The following is a 22,270-nucleotide window of genomic DNA, read 5'->3' on the forward strand; positions in this document are numbered from 1 at the left end:
TGAAGAAGTTCCTCCGCATCTCGGTCCTAAATGGCTTACCCCTTATCCTTAGACTGTGACCTCTGGTTCTGGACTTCCCCAACATTGGGAACATTCTTCCTGCATCTAACCTGTCTAACTCCATATACTTCCTTAAATCTCTCTAAAAATTCCTCGACTGTCTCGCCCTTCTTTGTTCTCATGTCCAAGACTTTGGTAATATCGACAGGTTTTCGCAGAACTACGTGTACAGCATCCAGAAGCATCGTCTCTCTGTTCTCGTTATTCGCGTTCGCTACTTCTAAGGCATCGTGAGTTTGATATCCTAAGGCTTCCTTAAATCTGGTCCATTCAGAACCAGTAAGTACCTGTTGTACCAGAGACCAAAGGTCCCTTGAGTCTGCTTGATAGACTCTAATGGTTCGTGACAAAAATTCAATGAACCGTTGAGGACAGGTATTTTTATTCGGGGCACTGGTTAATATGGACATAAGTTCATGAGGTTTCCAAGGTAACCACAATTGTATCATAGCAGGTGGTGGCACATTCGGGCCCCCATCCACAACAGGCGCTGCTGGTGCCAACACGCGAGGGTTAGGGACAGTTCTGACGGGCAGCTGTTTCGGCGCGCATTTCTTCAGGGGTCTTGGTGTCTCCCTGTCATTGTCCCTTTCAACATCGTCAACCCATTCCGACTCTGAATCTGTCCCAGTATCTGACCCTGACACTATCACATCATCCACATCCGTAGGGGTTGATTTCCCCTTTTTCCCTTTACCACTACGTCGTTGATTTCTTTCAAGCTGTTGTAATTTCCTTATTTCCTGTTCAAGTTGACGCCATCTTTGAGCATGGCTTCTAATCCCCTCTGCAACGGATCGACAGAAAACCTCATCATCAGACTTACTTCCCCGACACTGTCGTTCTATATTAGACACATTTGTCTAAACTGGGATAAATGAGTGTTGCAGCAGCAGTGGCGCCCGGTGTTGGGACATTAGGACCGGGGTAAGGGGGTGGTAGAACTCTATTCGTCTGTAAATTTGGCACCGGCACATTTACTGCCACAGCCGCGTCAGCCAAGGCATTAACATCGGGTTGTGCCGTCGGACGAGGCGGGGGAGCCCTTGGAGTCATATTCCAATTATCCCATTCATCGTCATCGTCAGCCCCTTGCATGCCAAAACCAGCCATTGAACTACGTAGTTCAGTTAAAGATTCCTTGTTTGTTCTATTTCTCTTTTCCTGTGCACATTCCTTTCTTTAAATTTCCAATGACTTAGGGATTCCCGCATCGGTTAATTTAATTCCTGCCTTGAGAGCATTCTCCTACCAACTCGCCAGAATATTCTTATCTTTTTCATCCTGACAATGTTTGCGCCAGATTTCAATCAATTTCTTACTCTTTTTCCTGATTCCCTTTTTCCAAATTAATTCTTGGGCGCGTTTAATTGTTTCTAAATCACTTGAACCCCCTAATGGCCATATGTCTGAACCTAATTTCTGATTCAAACCTCCCGACAATTGTCTGAGTTGCTCGTTTTTATCTGGGTGTTTATTACCCATGATAAAACTTATCTTAACCTAGGTATTCAATGTTTTGACGGACTCATTAAGTGAGACAATTTCAAATCAGTTATTCAACGTTTTGACGGACTCATTAAGTGAGACAATTTCAAATCAGTGATCTTTTAACCCACCGCCGTGGTGTGCACCCACAACTTCCTTTTCTCTTTATTCCTTTTCTCTATTCCTTTTCTCTCTATTCCTTACTGTTTTAACGTTTGACGGACTACTTGTGGTAGACAATTTCCAGATCAACCTACACCTTCGTCATTTTAACGGACCACCATCGTGGACAATTCCAAATTCCTTCGTAACTTTAACGGACCACCATCGTGGACAATTCCAAATCTATTTTTTCCTGGGGTAATCTGACAACTGACCACGGGCGATCCCGTCAACAATTAATTGAACAGTGGTGAAAGATCCGCGACCAGAACTTATGACAGGAGGAAAACAAAGTGGCAATTTAACTAAATATACTCACTTTGGGGCCCATTTCCTCTGCCGCGTCCTGTCTGTAGGATATCAATGATTCAGCCACTTCCAATCGAGAGTTTTTGGGATCCCACTTCTGACACCGAATGTTAAGTCCTATTTCGGGTGGTCAGCTGCATTCGACAACAATCGAGTCAGATACCTTCAATCTTTACATCTTTATTGAAGCAGCTTCGGACCTGTTACCAAACTGCCAGCACAGAGTCTACAGATTCCGAGGCAGGCAGACAAAAGGTCTGCCTATCCTTACAGACGCATCCTTTTTATTCTTACAAACCGAAGGAGGTATGGCCCGCTTCATCAATCACAGTGTGTTACTAGGGCTTCATGAATTGACAGCCTGTTTATTTTAGAACACTTTATACTTTTACGAGCGGAATAGCCCAGCTTAATCACACGAGGCAAATGTGCACCTTATCAAGTCATGGCCATAAACCCTTATTTATCAGTGATATTCACATAAGCTACTTTATCCCCTACTTTCTCACGGGAAACCAATTCTGTCTTTTCTTATTTTCTTATTGATTCGTAGAACCATTTTATTAACCCTTTCATGATTCTTCCACCTACATTCACATTTCCTCCCGCCAGCGTTGCAAAGAGGTCATCGGCTTTTGGAAGTCAGTATTGATCCTGCAGGGAGAAACAATTGATAGTTACTTTGTAATCGCCACAGATTCTGACGGTGCCGTCTCCCTTGAGGACTGGGAAATAGGATTGGCCCACTCGCTGAACTCGATCGGTGAAATGATGCCCTCTCTTTGTAGCCGGTCGAGCTTGATTTCTACCCTTTCTCTCATCATGCACAGTACTGCTCTTGCCTTGTGATGGATGGGTCGCGCCCCCGGAATTAGGTGGATCTGCACTTTTGCTCCTTGGAATTTTCCGATGCCTGGTTCGAACAGCGAAGGAAATTTATTTAAGACCTCTGCACGCGAAGTGTCATCAGCGGGCGATAACGCTCGGATGTCATCCCAGTTCCAGCGTATCTTTACCAGCCAGCTCCTGCCGAGCAGCATGGTACCATCGCCCGGTACCACCGAGTGGTAGCTTGTGCACCGCTCCATCGTAGGTGACCTTTACAGTAGCACTGCCGATTACACGAATCTGTTCTTTCGTGTAAGTTCTTAGTTTCGTGCGAATTGGAGTTAAGACTGGCCTTGAGGCCTTGTTGCACCACAACCTTTCTAAAGTCTTTTTGCCCATGATGGACTGGCTCATGCCCGTGTCCAGCTCCATTGTCACCGGAAGTCCATTTAGTTCAACATTCAGCATTATCGGGGGACAATTCGTGGTGAATATGTGCACCCCATGTACCTCTGTCTCCTCTATCAGAGATTCTGTTTCATCGTGATCCTCCGTGGATCTGTCCTCCTCTGCAACGTGGTGGTTTGCAGGTTTAGCAGGCCTAGCAGCTCGCCTGCACACTCGTTGGAGGTGTCCCATTGTTCCACAGCCCTTGCAAATGTATCCTTTGAATCGGCATGAATGGAAATGATGATCACCCCCGCAGCGCCAACAAGGTGTTAATGACCTTGCATTCATCACCCTTGATGGTGGACTCAGACATCTGCAGATGTGTAGCTGCAGGTATGTGTGACTTGCCCTGTCCGTTACGATTCGAAAACAACATCACTTTGTTCACAGAACTTGTAGCAGCACTTGTGTGCTGAGAGATTTGCTTAGTATTGTCACTGGTGGCAATGAACGCCTGGGCTATCGCTATGGCCTTACTCAAGGTTTGGGTCGCTAGAGTCAAAAGTTTGCGAAGTATGGTTTCGTGGCCAATGCCAAGTACAAAAAAGTCTCTGAGCATGTGCTCCAAATGTCCTTCAAATTCGCAATGTCGTGCAAGGCGTCTTAGCTCGGCGACATAACTCGCCACTTCCTGGCCTTCAGATGTTTTGTAGGTGTAAAACCAGTACCTCGCCATCAGAACACTTTCCTTCGGGTTCAAATGCTCTCGGACCAGTGTGCACAAATCGTCGTACGATTTCTCCATGGGTTTCGCTGGAGTGAGCAGATTCTTCATGAGGCCATACGTTGGTGCCCCACAGACGGTGAGGAGGATCGCTCTATGTTTGGCAGCGCTCTCTTCCCCCATCTGGCTCGTTGGCCACGAAGTATTGGTCGAGTCGCTCCACAAAAGTTTCCCAATCATCTCCCTCCGAGAATTTCTCCAGGATGCCCAATGTTCTCTGCATCTTTGGGTTCGCTATCTGTGTCTCGTCGCCAGTTGTAGTGTATGGAGAAAGAGTCCGACTGAACACTGAGCTCAAAGTAAAGTGTGACCGCAGTCTTTTATTGCAGGTTTCCAGAGAGCCTCTCCAACCTGTGAAGCACTCTTAAATACCTGTGCTCCCAAGGGATTATGACATCCCTTGGGACTCCAGGCGATGAGCCCTCTGGTGATTGTACAGAATATATACAAGTCCAGATACATAACCGTTTGGAACACACATGTTGGAATTATGTACTTGCGTTGAGATTTGGGTTTCTTCAGGTACCATTGAAACTATTCGAAGGTCATAGTGAGGAGCTGTGGGACATGATTGTTAGTAGTTGTCAAATGCTGTCACACTTCTGAGTCAGTTTAAATAATGTTTTTCTTAGTTTGTACAAGCCATCCTTTATTATTGGCAGATGGAGTGTAATGTTGGAAAGTGTGAGGTCATGCACTTTGGCAGAAAAAAAATCGAAGAGCAAGTTATTATTTAAATGGAGAAAAATTGCAAAGTGCTGCAGTACAGCGGGTCCTGCGGATCCTTGTGCATGAAACACACAAGGATAGTATGCAGGTACACTAAAGTGATTAGGAAGGCCAATGGAATCTTGGCCTTTATTGCAAAGGGGATGGATTATAAAAGTAGGGAAGTCTTGCTACAGTTATACAGGGTATTGGTGAGGCCACACCTGGAATATTGCGTACAGTTTTGGTTTCTATATTTAAGAAAGGAAATACTTGCTTTGGAGGCAGTTCAGGGATGGTTCACTAAGTTGATTGCAGGAGGTAGATCAGAAATGATAGAATAAGTAAGGAAAAAAATCCATGAGTGGACAGAACAATGAAATTTAATGGTGACAGTTGTGAAGTTGGAGTTGTCCATGAGGGTCCTGACTTTCAGCCCAGAACTTCATCTTAAACGGTGGAAGATGCCTGTACATGAATTCTTTTAACGTGGGATGGCCGTTGCGCACCAGCTACCACATGGCCTTGACAGAGCAAGGTCTTGGTCCAGTGGCATGGGGATCCAAGATGATTGGAGAGACCAGGCTCTGCTGCATATGCCTAGTACATACACACAATCATACTACTACTGGCCTCCTTCCTCCTCCCCACAGGTCCTCTCTCCCTGGGATTCATAGGACGCAGTGTAGTCCTCAAGACCTCACTGTTGGTCCATGCTGCTCCATCCCTGGACCACTCCTGGGCCCCGACCTCACCGCTGCTCCAGGCCTCCATCTCTGACTTCCGCTCCCGACCAGTGCAATTGTGAAGTATTGCACATAGGAAACTATGGATGAAGTTGAACGAGACCAACAGCAGATTCTTCTCTTAGGCAGTCGCCCTCGAAGTTGAAGATGACTTGCTTCCATACTAATGAGTTCTCAGGTGACTGATGAGTCAAATGCGGGATCTACAGTCTCTGTCACAGGTGGGGCAGACGATGGTTGAAGAGACGGGTGGGTGGGGTGCTTGGGTTGTCGTGCACTCCTTCCGCTGTTTGCGCTTGGCTTCCGCTTGCTCCCGGCAAAGAGACTTGGTGTTCGACGCCTTCCCGAATGCTTTTCCTCCACGTTGAGCAGTCTTGGGCCAGGGATTCCCAGATGTCAGTGGAGATGTTGGTGTCTCCCCAAGGATCTATCCTTGGCCTCCTAGTTCTCATCTCTTTCAACCCGTCGGCTGTCTCTAAACTGTCAAGACTGCTTGTCCAACATCCAGTACTAGATTTCCTCCAACTAAATATTGGGAAGACCAAAGCCATTGTCTTCTGTCCCTGCCACCAACTCTGTTTCCTAGCCACTGTCTCCATCCCTCTCCCTGGCAACTGTCTGCAGCTGAACCAGACTGTTCGCAACCTTGATGTCCTATTTGACCCCGAGATGAGCTTCTGACCACATATCCGGGCCATCACTAAGACTGCCTATTTCTAGCTCTAACATTGCTCGACTCCACCCCGTCTCAGCTTATCTGCTGCTGAAACCCTCATCCATGCTTTGTTAGCTCTAGACTTGACTATTCCAATGCACTCCTGGCCAGCCTGCCACGTTCTGCCCTTCATAAACTTGAGGTCCTAACTCTCACCAAGTCCCGTTCGCCCATCACCTCTGTGCTCACTGACCTACAGTGGCTCTCGGTTAAGCAATGCCTTGATTTAAAAATTCTCATCCTTGTTTTCAAATCCTGACATGGCCTTGCCCTTCCCTATATCTTTATTCTCTTCCAGCCCTACAACCCTCTGAGATATCTGCGCTCCTCTAATTCAAGTTTCTTGTGCATCCCCGATTTCAATCGTTCCACCTTCAGCTGTCAAGGCCCTAATCTCTGTAATTTCCCCCCCTAAACCTCTTCGCCGCTCTATCTCTCTTTCCTCCTTTTAAGATGCTCCTTAAAACCTAACTCTTTGGCCAAAATTTTGGTCATCTGCCCTAATATCTCCTTATGTGGATCAGTGTCAAATTTTATTTGTAAGCACTCCCGTGAAGCACCTTGAGACGTTTTACTATGTTCTTTTGATTGTATTTATCATGTGCGCTTTGATTAATTAATTTAAAAAAAAAGGCTAAAACAATAAAATCAATGCAATTTGCTAAATAGTAAAGAAACACAATGTTTACCCCTAGTAAGACGTGTGTATCATTAGCCCACAAGGACTGCTTTGGCACTAGGCTCCCATGTATTGGAAATTGTTGGTGTAGTGTTGCCGAGTTCTGTCAAATCTAGAAAATTGCATTCTGTGACATATACAACAACAACAACTTGTATTTATATAGCGCCTTTAATGGAGTGAAACGTCCCAAGGCGCTTCACAGGAGTATTATGAGATTAAAAATTTGACACTGAGCCGCAAAAGAAGAAATTAGGACAAGTGACCAAAAGTTTGGTCAAAGAGGTAAGTTTTAAGACCCTAAAATAGCCCCAGCAGATTATCTGCACTGGTAAATTAGCTGATTTATCTATAGGCTTGATATCTCTTGTGTTGATTTCCCTTTCTTTTCTTGGCTGTAAGAAGTGGGTGCATCCCCAGTGAGGGAAATCAACAGGCCAGTTGAGCTAGGTACAAGGCAAATCTGTGTTTATCTTGTAATTACAGAACCAGGACCAGTAGTTTTCTGTAAATCGAAAGCTTGAAAAATTTGTGAATCCCTATCCACCGTAATAACTATGGCAGCATAGGACTTTCATCTGGTCCCATGAACCCCTATACCTATGTGGATTCCTAGGGCTAGACTTTCCACTTCACATCGCCAATTTATGGCCCACATGTCGCCCAAAACGGACCTCTATCGCCCATTTTGAGTAAAAAGTGGAAACTAGGTCCAAAATATCGCCGGAAAAATAAGCCCCCAAGTTTCTGATCGCCGACATAAGGCCCATCCCAACTTTCGGCACATCACCGACACTTTGCCGGGCTGATAGAAGGCCGAAAACATCGCTGAGAAATAGTTGCTTTTCCCAAGCTTTACAGAATGAAATGGGCACTACGGATGCCATTTTGAAGATTGGAGGAAGGGTGGAGGCAACTGAAAAAAACTAGCTAGGTAGTTGTGAGTTATTTATAGATAGATCAATATTAACATATATAAATGTACTGATAGTAGCTTAGTGGATAGGCATTTTTTTTGTGGAAAAGTGCATTTATAGTAATTGAAAACAATTATTGATATTGTTATTGTTGGGGCCTGTTAGACTGACTGGTATACAATGTTAGATAGGTTGGAGTAGAGAGAGAGAGTAGTTTAATAAAGTGAAAGTAATTGTTGATAGTGATGGGGCCTATGCTTTCTGTGCCATTACTCATAACTGCTCACAAGCTGGTTTCTGAAAAGATCAATCGAGGAGATGGCAGATTAAGGCGTGGACAGAGACAGAGGAGGTGACTGTACAGCCAGCGAAGGTACAAACAAACACAATCTTATCTAAACTTGTCTGAAAATGCGTGTCTTAGGAGGCTGCGCTTCCGGAAGGAGGTCATCGATGAGATTTGCCAGCTCATCAAGGAGGATTTGCAGCCTTCCAGCACCATCAGAACCGTTGAGGTGAAGGTTACTGCAGTCCTAGCCTTCTACGCATCGGGATCCTTTCAGGCTTCAGCTGGAGATATCTGCCATATCTCAGCATGACACACACTGCTGCATTCGGCAGGTGACTGAACCCTTTACGTTCACAAGGTGGACTTTATAAGCTTCCCGATTGATATGTCCTTACTATACAGTATAAATGCACACGAGGCCCATACTTGAGAGAAGGTCACTCTGTGACTAGTTACCTTTATTATCAAGACCTCAAGTGATGAAGGTGAGTGGAGCTTCCCCTTTTATACCTGAAAGTCCAGGTTAGGAGTGTCTCCCACAAGTTCACCCCCTTGTGGTCAATGTTCTCAAGGTGTACAACTTAGGTCAGCTTATACATGGGTTACAATGATACTTGAATACATGACATCACCTCCCCCCAAAGTCTATTGGGATCACAAGTTAAGTCTCTGGTGGTTTACGCTCCCTTGTAGAGCGCCTGAGTTGGGGCTCCGGTTGTTGGGCGCTGGCTTGAGTGTCTGCTGTTTGCGGTGCCTCAGGCCTGTCTGGACTGCCCACAGTGATTGGTCTCTCCTTCACTTGGTTTCAGTGTTCGGTCACCTGTGGTGGAGTAAACTCAACGTTGTGTTCTTCCTCTGCTTCTTCTATGGGGTTGCTGAACTTCCTTTTAGTTTGATCCACGTGTTTGCGGCAGATTTGTCCATTGGTAAGTTTAACTACCAAAACCCTATTCCCCTCTTTGGCAATCACAGTGCCTGCAAGCCATTTTGGCCCTGCAGCGTAATTAAGGACAAAAACAGGGTCATTGACATCAATACATCGCGTCCTCTCATTCCTGTCATGATAGTCACATTGTGACTGACGCCTGCTCTCAACAATTTCTTTCATTGTAGGGTGTATAAGGGATAACCTGGTTTTGAGCATCCTTTTCATTAGCAGCTCTGCGGGTGGAACCCCTATGAGCGAGAGTGGTCGGGATCTATTGGCCAACAGGAGGCATGATAAGCGGCTTTGTAGGGAAACCCCTTGGATTCTGGGCATCCCCTGTTTGATTATCTGCACTGCTCGTTCCGCCTGGCCGTTTGAGGCCGGCTTGAACGGTGCCTTTCTGACATGGTTGATTCCATTGCCCGCCATGAAGTCCTGGAATTCAGTGCTTGTGAAGCACGGGCCATTGTCGCTGACCAAGACATCCGGTAGACCATGGGCGGCGAACATTGCCCGTAGACTTTCTACTGTGGCAGAGGATGTGCTTGAATTTAAAATGGCACACTCAATCCATTTGGAGTAGGCGTCTACTACAACCAAAAACATTTTTCCCATGAAAGGACCTGGGTAGTCCACATGGATGTGTGACCATGGCTTGGCGGGCCAGGACCAGGAGCGAAGGGGGGCTTCCTTGGGTGCGTTGCCCAGCTGAGCACACGGGTTGCACCTGCGAACACAAAGTTCCAGGTCTGCATCTATCCCTGGCCACCAAACGTGTGACCTGGCAATTGCCTTCATCATGACAATGCCCAAGTGCTCATTGTGAAGTTCTCTGATAAAACACCTCTCTGCCCCTCTGGGGCATGACTACTTGGTTTCCCCACAGTAGGCAATCGGCCTGAATCGAGAGTTCATCCTTGCGCCTATGAAACAGTTTAAATTTCTCTGGGCATGCCCCGTACGTGGCTGCCCAGTCCCCATTCATAAGAACATAAGAATTAGAAACAGGAGTAGGCCATCTAGCCCCTCAAAAAGATCATGGCTGATCTGGCCGTGGACTCAGTTCCACTTACCCGCCTGCTCCCCATCACCTTTAATTCCCTTATTGGTTAAAAATCTATCTATCTGTGATTTGAATACATTCAATGAGCTAGCCTCAACTGCTTCCTTGGGCAGAGAATTCCACAGATTCACAACCCTCTGGGAGAAGAAATTCCTTCTCAACTCGGTTTTAAATTGTCTCCCCCGTATTTTGAGGCTGTGCCCCCTAGTTCTAGTCTCCCCTCCCAGTGGAAACAACCTCTCTGCCTCTATCCTGCCTATCTATCCCTTTCATTATTTTAAATGTTTCTATAAGATCACCCCTCATCCTTCTGAACTCCGTGTAAAGACCAATCTACTCAATTTATCATCATAAGGCAACCCCCTCATCTCCGGAATCAGCCTAGTGAATCGTCTCTGTACCCCCTCCAAGGCTAGTATATCCTTCCTTAAGTAAGGTGACCAAAACTGCACGCAGTACTCCAGGTGCGGCCTCACCAATACCCTGTACAGTTTAAAAAAAAATGCACCAGTACCTGTTTGGCAGGAAATTTGAGCTGGAGACAGATCTCAAACCCCTAGCGTCCCTTTTGGCCGACAATAAGGCCATAAATGCGAATGCATCGGCCCGCATACAGAGGTGGGCACTTATGTTAGCCGCCTATGACTACACAATTCGGCACAGACCGGGCACTGAAAACTGCGCAGATGCCCTGTTCAGGACACATTTCTTAACTAAAGACAGTAGCGGGTCTTTATTTGTCCAGACTTTAATCTGACGGCCTGTCACAGGTGAGTCTTCGCTTTTGAAGGCTTCAAAAGCCATGACCATCTCAGCATCACGCTCAGGTGCCCCCTCAGTGGTGGCTAGTGGGAGCCTGCTGAGTGCATCGGCACAGTTTTCAGTGCCCGGTCTGTGCCGAATTGTGTAGTCATAGGCGGCTAACGTGAGTGCCCACCTCTGTATGCGGGCTGATGCATTCGCATTTAATGGCCTTGTCGGCCAAAAGGGACATTAGGGGTTTGTGATCTGTCTCCAGCTCAAGTTTCCTGCCAAACAGGTACTGGTGCATTTTTTTTTTACTGCATATAGACATGTTAGCTTCCTTTTCTACCATCCCGTAGCCCCTTTCTGCCTGGGACAGACTTCTGAAGGCATAAGCTATCGGCTGTAACTGACCATTGGCATTCACATGCTGCAAAACACACCCGACCCCATAGGACAACACATCGCATGTTAGAACAAGTTTCTTACACGGGTCATATAACGTTAACAGTTTGTTAGAGCACGCAACTTGTCATGCTCCATCAAAAGCCCTTTCCTGGCTGTCCCCCCAGACCCAATCGCGACCTTTGCGTAGGAGCACATGTAGCGGCTCTAACAGTGTGCTCAATTTGGGAAGAAAGTTGCCAAAACAGTTCAGGAGCCCCAGGAACGAACGCAGCTCCGTCATGTTACGGGATCTGGGTGCTCTCTGGATCGCTTCCGTTTTGGACGTAGTGGGTCTGATTCCATCTGCTGCTACCCTCCTCCCCAGGAATTCTACCTCTGGAGCTAAGAAGATGCACTTCGCCTTTTTCAGTCGCAGCCCTACCCGGTCCAGTCTGTGTAGCACCTCCTCCAGGTTGTGGAGGTGTTCTTCAGTATCGCGACCCGTGATGAGGATGTCATCTTGAAAAACCACGTCCTTGGAATCGACTTGAAGAGGCTTTCCATATTTCGCTGAAAGATCGCAGCGGCTGAACGAATCCCGAATGGACATCTGTTGTACTCAAACAACCCCTTGTGTGTCGTGATGGTGGTCAGCTTCTTCGACTCGCTCGCCAGCTCCTAGGTCATGTAAGCTGAGGTCAGGTCCAATTTTGAAAAAGATAGCATCGCAAAGAGGTCCTCCACTCTCGGTAGCGGGTACTGGTCTTGGAGTGACACCCAATTGATGGTGGCCTTGTAATCACCACATATCCTGACCGACCCATCCGCCTTGAGCACCGGCACAATCGGGCTCGTCCAGTCACTGAATTCGACTGGCGAGATGATGCCTTCCCTCAGCAGGCGGTCCAATTCGCATTCTATCTTTTCCCGCATCACGTACGGCACCACTCTGGCCTTGTGGTGTACTGGCCTGGCGTCCGGGTTTATGTGAATCACTACCTTGGCCCCCATGAAAGTGCCGATGCCGGGTTGAAATAATGAGTCAAATTTGTCCAGGACCTGTGAGCATGATGCTCGCTCCACAGAAGAAATTGCATTGACATCGCCCCATTTCCAGTTCATGACAGCAAGCCAACTCTTCCCGAGTAGTGCGGGACCGTCCCCCGGGACAATCCAGAGTGGCAACCTGTTCTCCGAATCTTTGTGGGTCACGACTACCATGGCGCTGCCTAGCACTGGAATTATCTCCTTTGTATATGTCCATAGCTGTCCGTCAATCGACAGTAATTTTGGCCGCCTGGCCTTGGACACCCACAACCTTTTGAACTGTTTGATACTCATCAGGGACTGGCTGGCCCCCGTGTCTAGTTCCATTAATACTGGGATGCCATTGAGGAGCACTTTCATCATTATCAGTGGCGTCCTGGTATATGAACTGTATATGTGCTCCACATGAACTCGCTGAACTTCAGCTTCCAGCAATTTTCCCCCAGAATTTATTTGGCCTCGTAGGGCTTGCATCGGGCCCGTCCTCCTCGTACATCAACCTGGCTGCAGGCTTCCTGCACATACGTGCCAAGTGACCGCTGACATTGCAGTTTCTGCAGATATATTGCTGATACCTGCAAGCTCTGGCTGGGTGTTTGCCTCCACACCTCCAGCATGAGCTGGAGGCCCCGTGTTGGAAACAAAAGGTCCATTACCAGTTGATCGTCTCTGACTGTCTCTGTAACTTCCTTAAGCGCACCATTAACAGTTGTTGATGGCCCCATTACTGGCCGCATTGCCCATTGCGATGGCATGAATCGCCGTTCAGCTAGCCATTGTCTCTGTTGAATTCCCCCTTTGGGTTCGACTACATGCTGGGGCATGTCTGATTGCCCTTGTCTGCCTAGAGAACTGTGTGCCGCGTTAACAATGTTGACACCCTGGTCGCTTGCCGCATTTGATCTAAGATTTTTGTCATACATCATTCTAGTCTCTTCCTCCCCTGAGATAAATGTCTGGGCTATCAAGGTCAAGCCTTTGGTCTCAATCAGTTCCCTGAAAACCCCAGCGTGCCCGATGCCCTCAATAAAAAAAGTCTCGCAGCATCTCCGCTCTGCATGCATCTGTGAACTTACATAGGCTCGCCAGTCGCCGAAGATCTGCCACGAAGTCAGGAAGGCTTTGCCCTTCTCGCTGCCGGTGCGTGTAAAACCGGTGTCTCGCTATGTGCATGTTGCTCACCGGTTTAAGGTGTTCCCCGATCAACTTACTGAGCTCTTTGAATGTCTTGCCCGCCGACTTCTCTGGCGCTCGAAGGTCCTTCATCAGGCAGTACGTTCTGGATCCACAAACCGTCAGATGAGCCCTGCGTTTGTCGGCCGAATCCTGTCCCAACCATTCCTTAGTGACAAAACTTTGCTCTAGTCTCTCAATAAAGTCGTCCCAATCATCACCAACACAGTACCTCTCTTCTGTGCTGCTAGTGGCCATGCTAGCGTGGTTTAAATCCCAGTTTCTCGTCGCCAATGATATGTCTTTACTATAACAGTATAAATGCACACGAGGCCCATACTTGAGAGAAGGTCACTTTGTGACCAGTTACCTTTATTACCAAGACCTCAAGTGATGAAGGTGGGTGGAGCTTCCCTTTTTATACCTGAAAGTCCAGGTTCGGAGTATCTCCCACAAGTTCACCCCCTTGTGGTCAGTGTTCTCAAGGTATACAACTTGGGTCAGCTTATACATGGGTTACAATGATAGTTGAATACATGATACCAATGATCAGGGAGGCACAGACCGTGAGGGTTTTGGGGTTCTCAAGAATAGCAGACTTCCCGAAGGTGCAGGAAGCAATACACTGCATGCTCATCACCCTGAAAGCCCCTTTTAAAGAACGCGTTTCGTAACAGAAAGGGATTCCACACCCTAAATGTGCAGCTTGTTGTCGACCACAACCAAATAATCATGACAGTAAATGCTACATTTCCTGGCAGATCAAAACAAAACTTCCTGCATAACTTCAGTTATTTCAATTATATTGTAAATTTTATTTTATAAGGTAGCATATCGTAACTGTTTTGAAATAATAGCACACATAGTTTTAATGGGCTCAATTTTGGCCAGGAGTTGCTCCACTTTTCTGGCGTAACTTAAAAATCCCCATTTTCCACAATCAATTTGCATTAGTGTTAGTTACGATTTTTTTAGTTTAGTTTTTTTTCTCAAAAGGGGGCGTTACCAGCCACCTACGCCAGTTCTGCCCATTTAGGCAACTTTGGCCAGCTAATAGTTACTTCATTTCTACTTAGGCCAGCATATGTGGTAATTTCAGAAAACCTTTTGCAGAGAGTTAAGAAATCGGCACAGGTAGATACATCGGAGGCCATTCGGCCTGGGGTAGGGGCGGGAAGGGAAGCGGAAAGGACCTACACCTAAAGCACCAAGCCGTATAAACCAACAAACCTTGGAAACAAAAGTACTAAGAATTCAATAACAAATAAAAAATTGAAGTAAGTCCGACCTTCATCTTAAAATTCGGCCTCGGAAGGCAGCAGGCCGGCCGGTGCGGGAGGCCACTTGGCCTGGTACAGTGGCGTCCCTGTGTGATTTCTAAGATTAAAGTGATTAAAGCTTCAAATTGATGCATTTACCAAATTAGGGTTAAGGCTTTTCTAAAGACACATGCTGCTTAAACTGACTGCATCACCTGCTAATGCACACATAGCTCCCCAATAAGCAATGTATTTTCCAATTTAAGTCCATAAATAGGGATTTTCCAAGCAAATGGAACTAAGCAGTCTGTGCAATTGCCACTCCATACCCCTACTCGCAACATTTGGCTGGCATCGGGTCTCACACAGCGGCTGCAGCAAAACACGGAGAGCTGGGGGCGAGGAGCTACTGCACATGCGCGGACACTCCACTGCGCATGTGCAGATGTCCCGGCACTGTTTTCGGCTCAGGACGCTGGCTCCACCCCCAACTTGACTGGCCATGCTGTGCAACTACAGAGAGGAGGCCGGACAGCGGCCAAAGTGGGAAGGAAATTTTTTGCCGCACTTCTGAACGGAGAAAAGCGGCGCATCTCCGATAAGTGCGCCAAAAAACGGCCTGACCAAAATTGAGCCGAATGTTTTAGCTGATTTTAAACTGGGACAAATTCGTCAGAGCTATTCTAATTAGAGAAATTAAAACATTTTTGGTGAATTTTTGTGTTCATTAAAGTCAGGAATATCATTGTAATGGAGAATGGTACACTTTTGCATGTGTTATAGCCTCTGCTCATATCAAACACTCCCAGTTCAGCTTTAGTATGGCTAGATCCAGTGTAATTCTTCCCCTATTTATACCTGTACTTACATTCTGGTAACCGGAAAATGGTAATGGTTCTGATTCCAGCTGACAGTCGGGTACTGCGCGGTTAGCCACTGGAGTGTTTAGCCTTCTTGGGCCAGTATGACTGGCTGGGGAGCCACTAATCCTTTGCCACTCACGCAGCTATGGGATGGTATAATGAAACTTATGAAATAGAGGCAGTGAACAGGAAAGGTACGTTGCAATGCTTATAGTGCGGGAAATGCTGACAAGGTTTTTCATGAAATCACAGAGCCTTAAGACCAAAGCTGCTGTAGTTTAATTTAATGGGTGAAGTTGGTAGCCCATTTTCTACTATTTTGTATATCACTGTCCCTCTAATCTTCCGCTTCTCTCCTCCCCTTCAAAAATGCACCTTAACCAATGTTAATCTGTGTATCACACCAACCGTGTTTATCATCTCTCTCTGGGATCAGTGTGAAGACATGGGCAGTTTTCTGCTGTGTTCTTGCATTTCCTTAAAAATGAGTTGAGACTGCTTAGTTCCACTCCCTGCAGAGGAATTTTATCGTCTTGATTTAAAACTAGGTCCCAGAGGTGAAAGCAGAATGTGAACCGGTTAGTTGGAGCTGAGTAAAGGAAGCTTTACTCTGCATCTAGCCCTTGCGATACTTGATCCTTTGATGGATGATGCATTGGGAGCAAAAGATGGAAAACGATCCCTTCCCTAGCTAGCAGTGACATTGCTCATGAATGAGTGGCAAGAAGGTACAATCGGAAGCTACCTTGTGACTGATTCTGCAGTAATATAAGTTTCTTCATTGTAACAGAATACAGGGGATAATAAGTAACATAACTGAGTTAACGCACATACAGTACCTGTGCTTAGTTTTTTTTTACTTTACAGATTGCAATAGGATAAATATTTTAGAGATTTTATGTAAAATGAGTATATTGCAAATTTCCTATCGTGTAACATTTGTAATTAAAATGATGTTTCACATCCACTGCTGTAAAATCTACATTGCCACCACAGGTGGACTTGCTACTGCTGTGGGATATCCTTTGGATACAATCAAGGTAGTGTATTTATTTGGATTGCTGCTAGAAATTGCCCATATTTACATACATGACTTTGTAGTTAATACCTGTTGTCTCACCAGGTAAGAATTCAGACACAGAACATGTACAGCAGTGTTTGGCACTGTATTCGATCAACATATCAGCGAGAAAAGGTAAACCTGAGCTTTTGTCGATTGTGTACAACTTTGTGAAACATGGAATGATTATTTTAGAAACCATTTTGTTGACTTTATTCCTGCGTTACGGAGTTCTTCGATGTTACTGCTCTTAACTTGAGGAAATGCCAGAAGTTGAGCACTACAGTTTTCTAGTTATCCCCCTTTAAAATCCATTTATTTTATATACATTTATAAACTGCATGGTCTTCAATTTGGGCCAACCATCATTGAATCATTTCCAATGCCAGGTGTTGAACTACCATATTGCAGCCTCATAGAAGCATAGAAAATAGGTGCAAGAGTAGACTATTCGGCCCTTCGAGCCTGCACCACCATTCAATAAGATCATGGCTGATCATTCCCTCAGTACCCCTTTCCTGCTTTCGCTCCAGACCCCTTGATCCCGTTAGCCGTAAGGGCCATATCTAACTCCCTCTTGAATATATCTGATGAATTGGCATCAACAACTCTCTGCGGCAGGGAATTCCACAGGTTAACAACTCTCTGAGTGAAGAAGTTTCTCCTCATCTCAGTCCTAAATAGCCTACTCCTTATCCTAAGATTGTGTCCGCTGGTTCTGGACTTCCACAACATCGGGAACATTCCACCTGTCCCATCCCGTCAGAATCTTATATGTTTCTATGAGATCCCCTCTCATCCTTCTAAACTCCAATACTATAAAGACTCAGTTGATCTAATCTCTCCTCATATGTCAGTCCAGCCATCCCTTGAATCAGTCTGGTGAACCTTCGCTGCACTCCCTCAAAGCAAGAACGTCCTTCCTCAGATTAGGAGACCAAAACTGAACACCATATTCCAGGTGAGGCCTCACCAAGGCCTTGTACAACTGCAGTAAGACCTCCCTGCCCCTATACTCAAATCCCCTAGCTATGAAGGCCAACATACCATTTGCCTTCTTCACCGCCTGCTGTACCTGTATGCCAACTTTCAATGACTGACGAACCATGACACCCAGGTCTCGTTGCACCTCCCCTTTTCCTAATCTGCCGCCATTCAGATAATATTCTGTCTTCGCGTTTTGCCCCCAAAGTGGATAACCTCACATTTATCCATATTATACTGCATCTGCCATGCATTTGCCCACTCACCGAACCTGTCCAAGTCACCCTGCAGCTTCTCAGCATCCCCCTCACAGCTCACATCGCCACCCAGTTTAGTGTCATCTGTACACTTGGAGATATTGCACTCAATTCCTTCACCTAAATCATTGATGTATATTGTAAAGAGCTGGGGTCCCAGCACTGAGCCCTGTGGCACTCCACTAGTCACTGCCTGCCATTCTGAAAAGGACCCATTTATCCCGACTCTCTGCTTCCTGTCTGCCAACCAGTTCTCTATCCACGTCAGTTTATTACCCCCAATACCATGTGCTTTGATTTTGCACACCAATCTCTTGTGTGGGACCTTGTCAAAAGCCTTTTGAAAGTCCAAATACACCACATCCACTGGTTCTCCCTTGTTCACTCTTCTAGTTACATCCTCAAAAAAATTCCAGAAGATTTGTCAAGCATGATTTCCCGTTCATAACTCCATGCTGACTTGGACCGATCTTGTCACTGCTTTCCAAATGCGCTGCTATTTCATCCTTAATGATTGATTCCAACATTTTCCCCACTACTGATGTCAGGCTAACCGGTCTATAATTACCTGCTTTCTCCCTCCCTTTTTAAAAAGTGGTGTTACATTAGCTACCCTCCAGTCCATAGGAACTGATCCAGAGTCGATAGACTGTTGGAAAATGATCACCAATGCATCCACTATGTCTAGGGCCACTTCCTTAAGTACTCTGGGATGCAGACTATCAGGCCCCGGGGATTTATTGGCCTTCAATCCCATCAATTTCCCCAACACAATTTCCCGCCTAATAAGGATATCCTTCAGTTCCTCCTTCTCACTAGACCCTCGGTCCCCTAGTACTTCCGGAAGGTTATTTGTGTCTTCCTTTGTGAAGACACAACCAAAGTATTTGTTCAGTTGGTCTGCCATTTCTTTGTTCCCCATTATAAATTCACCTGAATCCGACTGCAAGGGACCTACGTTTGTCTTCACTAATCCTTTTCTCTTCACATATCTATAGAAGCTTTTGCAGTCAGTTTTTATGTTCCCAGCAAGCTTTGTCTCGTACTCTATTTTCCCCCTCTTGAGTAAACCCTTTGTCCTCCTCTGCTGAATTCTAAATTTCTCCCAGTCCTCAGGTCTGCTGCTTTTTCTGGCCAATTTATATGCCTCTTCCTTGGATTTAACACTATCCTTAATTTCCCTTGTTAGCCACAGTTGAGCCACCTTCCCCGTTTTATTTTTACTTCAGACAGGGATGTACAATTGCTGAAGTTCATCCATATGATCTTTGTGTTTGCCATTGCCTATCCATTGTTAACCCTTTAAGTACCATTTGCCGGTCTATTCTAGCCAATTCACACCTCAAACCATCGAAGTTACCTTTCCTTAAGTTCAGGACCTTAGTTTCTGAATTAACTGTGTCACTCTCCATCTTGATAAAGAATTCTACCATTTATGGTCACTTTTCCCCAAGGGGCCTCGCACAACAAGATTGCTAATTAGTCCTTTCTCATTACACATCACCCAGTCTAGGACGGCCAGCTCCCTAGTTGGTTCCTCGACATATTGCTCTAGAGAATCATCCCGAATGCACTCCAGGAAATCCTCCTCCACCGCATTGCTACTAGTTTAGTTAGCCCAATCAACATGTAGATTAAAGTCACCTATGATAACTGCTGTACCTTTATTGCATGCATCCCTAATTTCTTGTTTGATGCTGTCCCCAACCTCGCTATTACTGTTTGGTGGTCTGTACACAACTCCCACTAGCATTTTCTGCCCTTTGGTATTCCGTAGCTCCACCCATACCGATTCCACATCATCCAAGCCAATGTCCTTTCTTACTATTGCTTTAATTTCCTCTTTAACCAGCAATGCCACCCCGCCTACTTTTCCTTTCTGTCTATCCTTCCTGAATGTTGAATACCCCTGGATGTTGAGTTCCCAGCCTTGGTCACCCTGGAGCCATGTCTCCGTGATGCGAATTATATCATAACCGTTAACTGCTATCTGCGCAGTTAATTCGTCCATCTTATTCCGAATATTCCTCACATTGAGGCACAGAGCCTTCAGGCCTGTCTTTCTAACACACTTTGCCCCTTTAGAATTTTGCTGTAATGTGGCCCTTTTTGCTTTTTGCCTTGGGTTTCTCTGCCCTCCACTTTTACTTTTCTTCTTTCTATCTTTTGCTTCTGCCCCCATTCTACTTTCCTCTGTCTCCCTGCATAGCTTCCCATCCCCCTGCCTTATTAGATTAACCCCTCCCCAACAGCACAAGCAAACACTCCCCCGAGGACATTGGTTCCGGTCCTGTCCAGGTGCAGACTGTCCGGTTTGTACTGGTCCCACCTCCCCCAGAACTGGTTCCAATGTCTCAGGAATTTGAATCCCTCCTTTCTGCACCACTCCTCAAGCCACGTATTCATCTGAGCTATCCTGACATTCCTACTCTGACTAGCACGTGGCACTGGTAGCAATCCTGAGATTACTACTTTTGAGGTCCTACTTTTTAATTTAGCTCCTAGCTCCCTAAATTCATCTGTAGGATCTCATCCCATTTTTTTTACCTATATTGTTGGTACCTATATGCATCACAACAACTGGCTGTTCACCCTCCCCTTTTCAGAATGCCCTGCACCCGCTCTGAGACATCCTTGACCCTTGCACCAGGGAGGCAACATACCATCCTGGAGTCTTGGTTGCGGCCGCAGAAACGTCTATCTATTCCCCTTACAATTGAATACCCTATCACTATCGCTCTCCCACTCTTTTTCCTGCCCTCCTGTGCAGCAGAGCCACCCACGCGCCATGAACTTGGCTGAGATGCCCCCCCCTGATGACCCAAAGTGGTGTATCTGTTTTGCAGGGGGATGACCGCAGGGGACCCCTGCACTACCTTCCTTGCACTGCTCTTCCTGTTGGTCACCCATTCCTGTGTACCCTATACCTGTGGTAAGACCAACTCACTAAACGTGTAATCACGTCCACCTCAGCATCGTGGATGCTCCAGAGTGAATCCACCCGCAGCTCCAGTGCCGCAATGCGGTCTGTTCGGAGCTGCAGGCGGATGCACTTCCCGCACACGTAGTCGTCAAGGACACCGGAAGCGTCCTTGACTTCCCGCATAGTACAGGAGGAGCATAACATGTGTCCGAGCTGTCCTGCCATGACTTAACCCTTCGATGAACTTAATGCTAAAAGGTTACTTACTGATAAAGAAAAAGAAAAACTACTTACCAATCACTTATCCCCTTGGCTGTGACGTCACCTTTCGATTTCTTTCTACTTTTTTGCCTTCTCACCCCACTGCAGCTGCACAAGCTGGCCTTTATTGGCCTCCCCCGGACTCCCACTGCTAGGACTGCCGCTCCTCCTTGACGTTGGGCCTTTATAGGCCTCCTCCGGACTCTCACTGCTAGGACTGCCGCTCCTGCTCGACGTTGGGCCTTTATAGGCCTCCTCCGGACTCTCACTGCTAGGACTGCCGCTCCTGCTCGACGTTGGGCCTTTATAAGCCTTCCCCGGACTCCCGCTGCTCGGACTGCTGCTCCTCCTCGACATTGGGCCTTTATAGGCCTCCCCCGGACTCCCGCTGCTCAAACATTATAAAGCTGTCTGTTCAACTCGAAGGCCAGGTACTGCGCAATAAGGTTTTAAATAATTTTTAACTCGGCAAAAATGTGTTTTTAATAATTATTGGAAACATAGGAACAGAAGTAGACCATTCAGCCCCTTGTACCTGTTTGGCCGTTCAGTGAGATCATAACTCCATCCACCTGCCTTGGCTTTGTATCCCTTAATAGCCTTGGCTAGTAAAAGTCTATTGACCTCAGATTTAAAATTATTAATTGAGCTAGCTTCTGCTGCTTTTTGTGGGAGAGAGTTCCACACTACTTCCACTCTTTGCACGAAGAAGTGTTTTCTAACTTCTCTTTTGAATGGCCTGGCTCTGATTTTAAGGTTGCATAAGAACATAAGAAATAGGAGCAGGAGTAGGCCATTTGGCCCCTCGAGCCTGCTCCGCCATTCAATAAGATCATGGCTGATCTTGGCCTCAACTCCACTTCCCTGCCTGCTCACCATAACCCTTGACTCCCTTATCATTCAAAAATCTGCCTATCTCCATCACAAATATATTCAATGATCCCATCTCCACAGCTCTCTGGGGAAGAGAATTCCAAAGATTCATGACCCTCTGAGAGAAGAAGTTCCTCCTCATTTCTGTTTTAAATTGGTAACCCCTTATTCTGAAATGATGACCCTAGTTCTAGATTCCCCCACGAGGGGAAACATCTCTCTGCATCTACCCTGTCAAGCCCCTTCAGAATCTTGTATGGTTCAATAAGGTCCCCTCTCATTCTTCTAAACTCCAATGAGTATAGGTCCAACCTGCTCAACCTTTCTTCATAAGACAACCCCTTTATCTCAGGAATCAACCTCGTGAACCTTC

At 46.3% G+C, this 22,270-nt stretch overlaps 1 protein-coding gene across 7 annotated transcripts in view; it reads left to right on the plus strand.

The window, feature by feature from the left end:
• slc25a47b (solute carrier family 25 member 47b) overlaps positions 1 to 22,270 on the plus strand; it is a 59,182-nt gene that overhangs the window by 11,081 nt on the left and 25,831 nt on the right. For 4 of the 7 annotated variants that reach the window (XM_070879366.1, XM_070879369.1, XM_070879371.1 and 1 more), the window contains exons 2-3: positions 16,536 to 16,579; positions 16,663 to 16,734. In XM_070879366.1, coding sequence (XP_070735467.1) covers positions 16,536 to 16,579; positions 16,663 to 16,734 — 116 coding nt within the window. Of the gene's footprint in view, positions 1 to 16,535; positions 16,580 to 16,662; positions 16,735 to 21,403; positions 21,456 to 22,270 lie in introns of those variants that run through there. The other 3 variants (XM_070879367.1, XM_070879368.1, XM_070879370.1) reach the window with 3 other exon arrangements.

Source organism: Pristiophorus japonicus, chromosome 4, assembly GCF_044704955.1.
Source record: "Pristiophorus japonicus isolate sPriJap1 chromosome 4, sPriJap1.hap1, whole genome shotgun sequence".
NCBI classification, from domain to species: domain Eukaryota; kingdom Metazoa; phylum Chordata; class Chondrichthyes; family Pristiophoridae; genus Pristiophorus; species Pristiophorus japonicus.